Genomic DNA, 8,336 nt, shown 5'->3' with positions numbered 1-8,336 from the left:
CCTACAGGGAAGCAAACTCAAAGGTCTAGTTTTTAAACCCACTCTAGTAAATGGTCTGACTTCCCGCTGAGCAGTGCAGGCTCTGGGCTGCTTGTGCAGCACTTCCTGGCTGTGCTCCCAACTCCCTGCCTGGGCAGCTCCAGCGGCAGGGAGCAAGGGCCAGGGTCTGTTCAACTGGCTGGGGGCAGCTCAGGCTGGGGTGCTCTGGGTCCAGGCTGCTGCCCCTTCCCTGGGAGAGCTCTAGGCTGTGGGACTTGGGGTGCAGGGTCCTTTGGAGCAGGCCAGGCAGCTGGGCAGAGCACGCCTGGCTTCTGGGCGGTGCAAGGGAATGAAATTTAACTGCAAAGGCTTTTTATGTTGCTGTACTCCCCCAGAAACAGCAGTGCTTGTCCAGCACCTGCCAGGCTACTACTAGGAGTAAGGTTTCTGTAAGCAAACACTCTGGCTCTGCAGTGGGGACAGGCCAGCTGAAGCAAGTTGGGTGCAAGAAAGGCCCAACCCTGTGGCAGCCTTGGAGCCTCCCACTGCAGCAGGAGGAGGAAAGCTGCTGTCTCATGGAGCGCTGTGCCTGCTGAGGCTTTCCACAGCAACTTTTTCAGCATGCTAGTAAAAGGGAGCTTACCAGGGAAGGGCAGAGGGTTAGAGTTACATCGTCCTTAAGCCCAGCTTTATGCCACAGGCAGTTTATCTTGCATCTTAAAAACGCTAGGGACCTTTCTGAAGCGCCTCTGGCTCCCATTCCTCACCTTTTCCCTCAGGTATTGGAGGAACCAGCCTCCAATGGCATTTCCAGCTGTGGAATGCCCTTACCCACCTGTGGGTGTAGAAGCTGGCCCCATGGCTTGTACCCTGCAGTCTCGTTTGCCTTGGCTGGAGCAGCAGCGGGAGGGAAGGGAGGGAGCTGTGTGCTCAGCGGGAAGCGAGGGAGTCCCCTGGGCTGAGGTATTCGGGTCAGTGAGCAGCCTGACGCTCGGGGCCTGCACAGCCCCATGCCACGTGGCAGTGCAAGGTGCAGAGTATGATCCCTCACTCCTTTTCACCCCACGCTCTGAAGAAGGGCCTGGCTTTGGTCCTGCGTGTCCTCTGCCTCACAGGCAGATGTGGAGGGATGGCTGGCCTCCCCATTCAGCTCCCTCAGGGGGCTGTAGACGTAGTCGCAGCTCTCACCTCGCCTCTTGGAGCTGGCTTTGAGCAGGAGGCCCACGTTTCCCATGGCGCTGATCACCAGCAGCAGAGCCAAGGCAGAGGTCACAGAGATCCAGTTTGTCCTGTCAGACCTAAGAAAAATCCACATAAGCAACATCTCTCCGCCTGCTTTCATGTGTTCCCAGCATGCAAATGACTTCTCAGGGTTCATGCTCCCTTCCCTGTCATCACACCCTGGCGGTTCTGCACTGGGGCAGGTGAGAATGTGCTCTGTGAAAGGCTGCGCTGGCACCAGAGTGCATGGAGGAGTTTAGCTTTCCACGTATCCATGCAGTTTAGGAGTGACCAGCAGAGCAACTGCAGCCTCACCCACAGGAAGGCAGCTGCGCTCTGGTGCTGGCACTGTCCCATTCGCTGCGGCATGCACTGTGGGAGAGGAAAGGCAGCTCTCGCTCGACTCCCAGCTGCAGAGCACCAGGAGCATGACCTGTCGCTGACGGGGCTTCAGCTCAGCACTATGACTGGGTTTCTATCGTCTCCCCTACCCTCACCTCTCCCACCGTGAGAGCTGTAGGTGATACAACGAAGCCAGAACACAGATGCTTGGGGCAGAGAGGCAGCCCTGGCAGCCAGGAGCTGGTGTGAACAATCCCACCTTGCAGCGAGCAGGGGATGGCGTGGGGGGGGGGGTGTGGATACGCATATACAGTGAGTATTACACACTTACTCTGACAGAGACAACTTTTCTTTGCTCCCTCTCTTGTTCTGTGAAGCCAAACACTGCCCAGCTGGAAAACAAAGAATAGAAGGAAGAAAAGCAGTGTTGGGGGAAAGGTGTAACATTCCACTGCAAAACAGCAAGTTTTGGGAAGAGGCCAGCCAGCCAGAGCTGGTAACTCAGCAAACGGAAGAGCAGCTTTGGTGCAAAAGGTTCTAACTCATTTAAAACACCTCCACTGTCGTCAGCAGTACCTTTGTTTAACTGTTCCTGTATTGCCAAGTCGTAGGTGACGTTGCAGCTGCCTGTCTCCCGGTCGCAGGGACACGCGTGTTCACACGCACACTGTTGCCGGCAGTTTGGCCCGTACCAGCCCATGGGACACTCTGGGGAATGGATTACAAAGGAGTTGGTCACTGTCAATGCTCCACGTGCTGTAAAGCCATCCAGTTCCCTACCGCAGCTCCCACTGCCCCCGGCTCAACCGTGCCTGCTGCACCAGGATGGCCACAGTCGGTGCTTCGGGACAGGCTCAGCCCTCACCTACATCTCCCTGAGGCGCTCGCGCTGCACGGCAGTCTCTGCCGCTTGCTGCCAGCTTGTCTCTCTCCCTGCCACGTCTGAGCTACGGCCCTGATGCTCAGCTCATAAGCAAAGGGGAAGGGGGCAGCAGGGGCTGATCCCTAATGGGAATCAAGGACTCATGTCTGAGCACAAGCATCCTGGGGGCTCTTCGGCTGCGCTGAGCAGTCAGGGCCCCGGGTTTCTGCAGCCTAACGCTGTTCCACCTGCCCACCGTGCTTCCTCCGGCAGCCTGAAAGCACCACGCTGTGAGTTAACTGCTGTTGTTTTATTTACTCCACAGAGATGTTGTAAAGCAGGGATGGGGCTGGCTGAGCGCTCCCAGGCTGAGAACAGACGGACCCATGCACAGTTTACACCCAGGCTGTAATTAACCTGTCTGGTCACCAGAGCAGGCTGTTCAGTCAGCTCCACAAGGGCCTGGCGTGCTGGAGGAAAGCTGGATGTTGAGAACATAGCCAGCTCTGTGACCACAGGCACAGCTTGAAGGCCATCAGCTGGCATGGCCCTTTGGAGCAGTTCAGTCACTGACTTGGATCACCCAAAGCCTGGGCTCCAGGCACGGCCTGGAGCAACACCCACAAGCGCAGGATGTTATTCACGTTCTACAATCACGAGCCTGGGAAAGCAACACAGTTCTCTGGGACAGCGACTACGCAGGAATCCCATTTTCTAATGATGAAGAAAACCCTTCTCTCTGCCTCCTCCTTTTCTTTGTAGCCAGTCTGGGTATGGCAGGCAAGCCCTTGAGAGCTGGGAGCTGGCAGGTCACACTCCTGCTGTGAAGTTCAGGCCTGAGCCTGCCTGGCAGACCCCACAGTGGCTTTGCCTGCAAGAGGTGGCTCAGACGTGACATAAAAGCCTCTCCGCAGTCCAGGCTGTCATTTGGAGCAGCCCTTACCTTGCTCACAGCTGGTGCCATAGTACCCAGCGGGGCAGGAGCAGGATCCGTGCACGGGGTCACACAAGCCACCATTCTGGCACTGGCATTTCTGGGTGCAAGCGTCTCCGTAGAAACCACTAGCACAAGCTACAGGAGACAAGCAGAGATCTATCATATCAGGGCCCTGACTACAAAGGCAAGCAAGTCATGAGGGCCGTGAAGATGATCAGGGGCTGGAGCCTTTCTGCTATGGGGACAGGCTGAGAGAGTTGGGGGTGTTCAGCCTGGAGAAGAGAAGGCTCCGGGGAGACCTTATAACAACTTCCCATCCCTGGGGGGAGGGTCTACAAGAAAGCTGTTGAGGACTTTTTACAAGTGCCTGTAGTGACAGGACAAGGGCTAACAGGTTTAAATTGAAAGAGGGGAGATTAAGGAAGAAATTCTTTTTGGAGAAGGTGGTGAGGCACTGGCACAGGTTGCCCAGAAAACCCCATCCCTTGGAAATATTAAAGGCCAGGCTGGATGAGGCTTTGAGCAACCTGGTCTAGTGGAAGGTGTCCCTGCCCATGGCAGGGGGGTGGGAACTAGATGGTCTTTAAGGTTCCTTCCAACCCAACCCATTCTAAAATAATCCCACCCCATGCTTACACCCACGGAGCAGTCACTGGCACAGGGTGGCTGCTCAAAGAACAGAAGCTGAGCCTGTGCCATGAGCAAGGGCTTAAGTGCTTCCCACCAAGCCAATATTAAGATGCTCGGGCTGCAATTAAACTCCCACTGACAAAAAGGAGCAGCATGGCATAGCCTGTCCCTTCGCTGCTCCCTCCTGGGGAGCCACTCGCTGCTGGGAAGAGGTTTACACTCCCTTTTTCCTGGCCATGAAGGAGCAGGAGGAATGGAAGTCAGCGTTACCTTCAGTGCAGTTGCTGCCAGTCCAGCCAGCATCACACAGGCACCCAGCTGTGCAAAGACACACAAACAGGCATTAACAACAACAGAGACAGACTTAGAAATAGCACAAACTCAGAATTAGGAACTTCTGCTTCTTGGGGTGCCCCTTTAACTGTCCCTGCCTCTGCCAGGGAACCCACAGAAGAGAAATCCTGGCCTCACACACAGGTTAGGTTCAAATACCCAGCCCCATACAGCTGCCAAACCCAGCAAAGCCTCCTGCTGACTGGATCTCCAGGGATTAACTCTGGGTCAACTAACAGCAACTCCCATACCCATGGAGCTCTGACCAGTCACTTCACTGATGCAAACCTGGCTGCAAACTGAATAGGGGAGGTAGCAAAGAAAGAGGAAAACAGGATTGAGCAGGCATGGCTGAGCAGAAGCCTGGGGGACCATGTCAGCAGTCCCTCGGGTCAAAACAAGTTTATAGACGAGTAGCACTTGCATGCTTGTAAAAACTGTGAAGCAGGAGAGTCAAGAAGGAACACTAAGCAGAGGGGGCAGAACTCAGCTGCTTTGTCAGTGTCATGTGCTGCCCTTCCCATCAGCAGATTTACAAACCAGCACCCTAGGGGGCAGAAGGAGAAACTGAGGCACAGAGTTTGAAGTCAAGTCCTATTACAGGTCCAGTTTCCAGATCCAAGTCCCAGCGTAGCACTGCTGCTGCCTCCTAAGAGCAACATGTTCTGACCACCCCTACGCTGCTTCGGGCACTGGGGGAAAGAGGGGAGCAGCTCCATACAGCCTGCAGGTAAAACGAGGGCTGAGGCACCCAGCACCAGCCGGCTCCCAGAGCCAGGGCATGGGCTGGCCAGGCACCTGCAGCCCTAAAAGGCCGGGCTCCTGGGGCCAGGAAGCCGCTCCACAGTGCTGCTCTCTGCAGCGAAGGAAGCGGCTGCTGCTGGTGCCAGTTCATGTGGGCTACACTCCGTCACAGCAGGGTGGGAAAGGACTCCGTGGACCAGCCAGGACTGCATGCTGCAACACACTGAAGCCCCAGTGCGCTGCCTCGCCGACAGGCAGGCAATATTACCTGTGTATACACTACCCAGGTCCATGCTTTCCCTAGAGCCACCCACGGGCGCCCACTGGCATCCCTGCCCGCCGCAGTGACTCACAGTCAGTGCAGATGCCATGCAGGCTGCAGTTGGAAGGGCCACAGTCCAAGATATCACAGGCTGAGCCTCTCCAGAAGCCTCCCGCGCAGTGGCACTCCCCTCCCACGCAGTCCCCATGACCGCTGCAGTCTGCAGGCTCGCAGGCAGGCTCGTGGATACACATGACGGTCGAGATGCTCCGAGGGCAACGCCACATGTTGTCAAAGGAGCTGGGGATAGAAGACGGGTGCCGTAAGGCATGCAAGCACTGTGCTGCTCCCAGCCCTACATGAAACTAGGTGATGTAACCCACAAATGTTCATCCTGGTTCACAGTGGTGATGAGAACATTAGTAGTGGGAAAATAGAAACACAAAATAGATCTGAGTCAATGTTTTAACTGAGTGTTAACGCCTATTGGATAAAGTCATTTCGAACATGGAATTACAGAAAGCAGCATGCAAGAAAGTCTCCCTTTGGCAGTCCCACCTACCCCAAGTCTGGCGTTCAACGTGCCTTTGCCTGAATGTTATCTGCTTTGATACAAGCGACAACGTTGCAGTTATAAAAAACGCTTGGCAGCTGTCAGACTGCAAACTGAATTTTAAATCCCTTCATGTTTGCAGTCAGAGATTACTAAAAAGCTGAATTTAAAGTAAAACATTCTTTAGGTGCCTTCACGTGAGGCTGAGCAGGGTCTCCCAAGTCGCTGTTTCTCTTCCATAATTAGAAGCTGTTGACAGACCTCTGCTAATTCCTATGCATGTGCAGCTCTGAATCTCCCAGTCTAAGAGCTGCTGCCTTATCCGATTCCCACATCAGGCCACTCAGTCATGTCCAAGAGCTTTGCTGCATGTCTGAAAAAGGCTAAACTTTAATCCCGGATGAGTAAGTGGAAAACATACGTAAGCACTAAATTGCTTTAAATGTTTACTCTCCCTCAAAACTTGTCACTCGCCTTTACGCTGTGAACTGCCAGCCCTGCAGAGTGAGTCCCTGGCAGAGCAGAGCGGCAGGACTGAGCTCCGCATGCGAACGGGAGACACGTGGTTACTTGTGCAGCCCTGGGCACATGCAGCCAGCACCTACCAGTGCTCAGACGGGTAGTTCGCGAGGGTCCCATTTAAAACCAGCGTTGCAGACCCTCCACCGTCCAGGTTGATAGCGTTGATGATTCCCTGCTGCTTCAGGAATTCAGCCATTTCCCAGAGGTTCACCCTGCAGAAGCAAACAGTTGTTTGTTGTTCATTCATGCTGTCTGACTTCAATTAAACTGCTATACCAGAAGCGTGGAAGCGAGGTCCCCCATAACCCAGGTAAGCTGACTTGCTGCACGGAGGTTGCTCTTTGGGCTCTGCCAGAAAGACACCAAGCAGCTTCGACTGACCTCGAGCTCTGCAGGTCTCTGCCTTAAACATATTGCTGGCAGCCGCAAAGTCCCTCCAGTTCCAGTGACAGAATTTAAAGGCCGGTCTTGCACCTGACCCCAGACCTTACGACAACCCTGGCCTTACCCTCTGGATTCCGTCTGTCCATCCACGTGAACCAAGACCAGCTGCCCCTGATTGTCATGCCCAACTGCGGTCCTGGCTGATATTACATTGATGAACTTGTCGAAGGTTCCTGTGCAGGAGAGGGAATAGTTCAGGCACCAGCTGGGTGACAGAACTGGCCTTTAGACACATCTGTCTGCAAAACACCTCCCAGCAAAGAGCTCATTTAAGCTGGAACACAGTGAGAACAGAGCCCAGATTCCTCTCGTTGATCCAAGCCCATTTAGGAATAACACTTCCAGAAGCACTCTTGTTCAGTGTTTTGCCTGGCACAGGGCAAAGAAGGGGATTCAGAGCCCTCAGTTTTAAACTCCTGGAAGAGGCATCTGCTCGGCGTTTCTCTGGACAAGTAGCAATACCAGTGATGCCACCACTACTCACAGTCCTCGGCAAGCTCTGCTGGACAGCCCCGCGCAGGCGAGCGCAGCCTCACCCTGCAGGCAGCCTATTTCTCGTACTGCACCTGCTGCAGACTCGGGGAAAGCAGCACAGAAGAAATTTGGACATTTTAAGTGAGCAGCAAACTGCAACTAGACAAGATCGTTTCCACTGCTACCCCCTCCTTCCAGCAGCCCCATCAGAAGGACAATCTACACCCAGGCTGAAGCTAGGCTTTGCAATATTTACCTGTGGTTTGAATTTCACCACACTCAGCCATTTGACTCTGATTGACGTACACTTCTCCATTTCTTAGGAGCCAAACTACCCCACTCACAAGCTGCACAAAAGGGTTTGCTTGATCCAAGACATCTTCCTCAGACAGGTAACTAGGAAAGAGAGAGCAGGAGGGGTTACCCACAGTCAGCAGTGTCACGTAGAAGCCTCTTCTGCTGCAGCAGGCTCCAGAAGCAGGGAGATGGTGGCTGAATGAAGGCTACCTACAGCCAAACCCAGAGGCCAAGCAGAGCGAAACATTCACTTTAGCAGCCAGAGTCGACCCTGTTCTCCACTATTCTGCATAAAAACATGATTAATGATGGTCCTAGGCCACCGTGTATGACAGCTCCTGCCAGGAACATGGCCCCGTGGACCTGAGCCAGGATCATAAGCATCTGGCAGAACATGAGGGCAAAGCCATTGCCCAATACTCAGGGATCTGTGGCAGCACTAACATCTTGCTGTCTGTCAGCTTCCACTCTGCAGCACAGTGACACCAAACAGCTTTTGAAAGTTTTCACCAACAACCTCCAGTCTGCTACAGCTGCGCTGAGGGGAAGACACTGCTGGATGGTACCTGCTCCCCTCCGTCTGGGAAGGAGCTTCCTCTACTCTTCCAGACAGCAAAACCTCCCACTGAACAGACAGACAGTGAAAGGACTGCTCAGGTACCATTTCTATGATTAGCGTTGTGTGTCACTGTGGGCTGCTTCCCAAGGGATATTCTTCCCCTAAGATTTAGGGTGC

The 8,336-nt window shown here is 54.2% G+C and overlaps 1 protein-coding gene across 1 annotated transcript; it reads right to left on the bottom strand.

Moving 5' to 3' along the window:
- Positions 1–1,036: 1,036 nt before the first annotated feature.
- NAGPA (N-acetylglucosamine-1-phosphodiester alpha-N-acetylglucosaminidase) lies at positions 1,037–7,699 on the bottom strand (the record flags this gene model as incomplete). Its single annotated transcript, XM_010153568.1, has 9 exons — positions 1,037–1,277; positions 1,874–1,934; positions 2,119–2,250; positions 3,348–3,476; positions 4,242–4,289; positions 5,402–5,610; positions 6,469–6,597; positions 6,894–7,002; positions 7,560–7,699. Coding segments are annotated over 9 exons (1,198 nt in total), but the record flags the coding sequence as incomplete, so codon positions are not given.
- Positions 7,700–8,336: the final 637 nt, after the last annotated feature.

The sequence above is a fragment of the Eurypyga helias genome, unplaced genomic scaffold (assembly GCF_000690775.1).
Source record: "Eurypyga helias isolate BGI_N326 unplaced genomic scaffold, ASM69077v1 scaffold16066, whole genome shotgun sequence".
In the NCBI taxonomy this organism is placed as follows: Eukaryota; Metazoa; Chordata; class Aves; order Eurypygiformes; family Eurypygidae; genus Eurypyga; species Eurypyga helias.
This window is presented reverse-complemented; position numbering and strand designations above follow the sequence as displayed.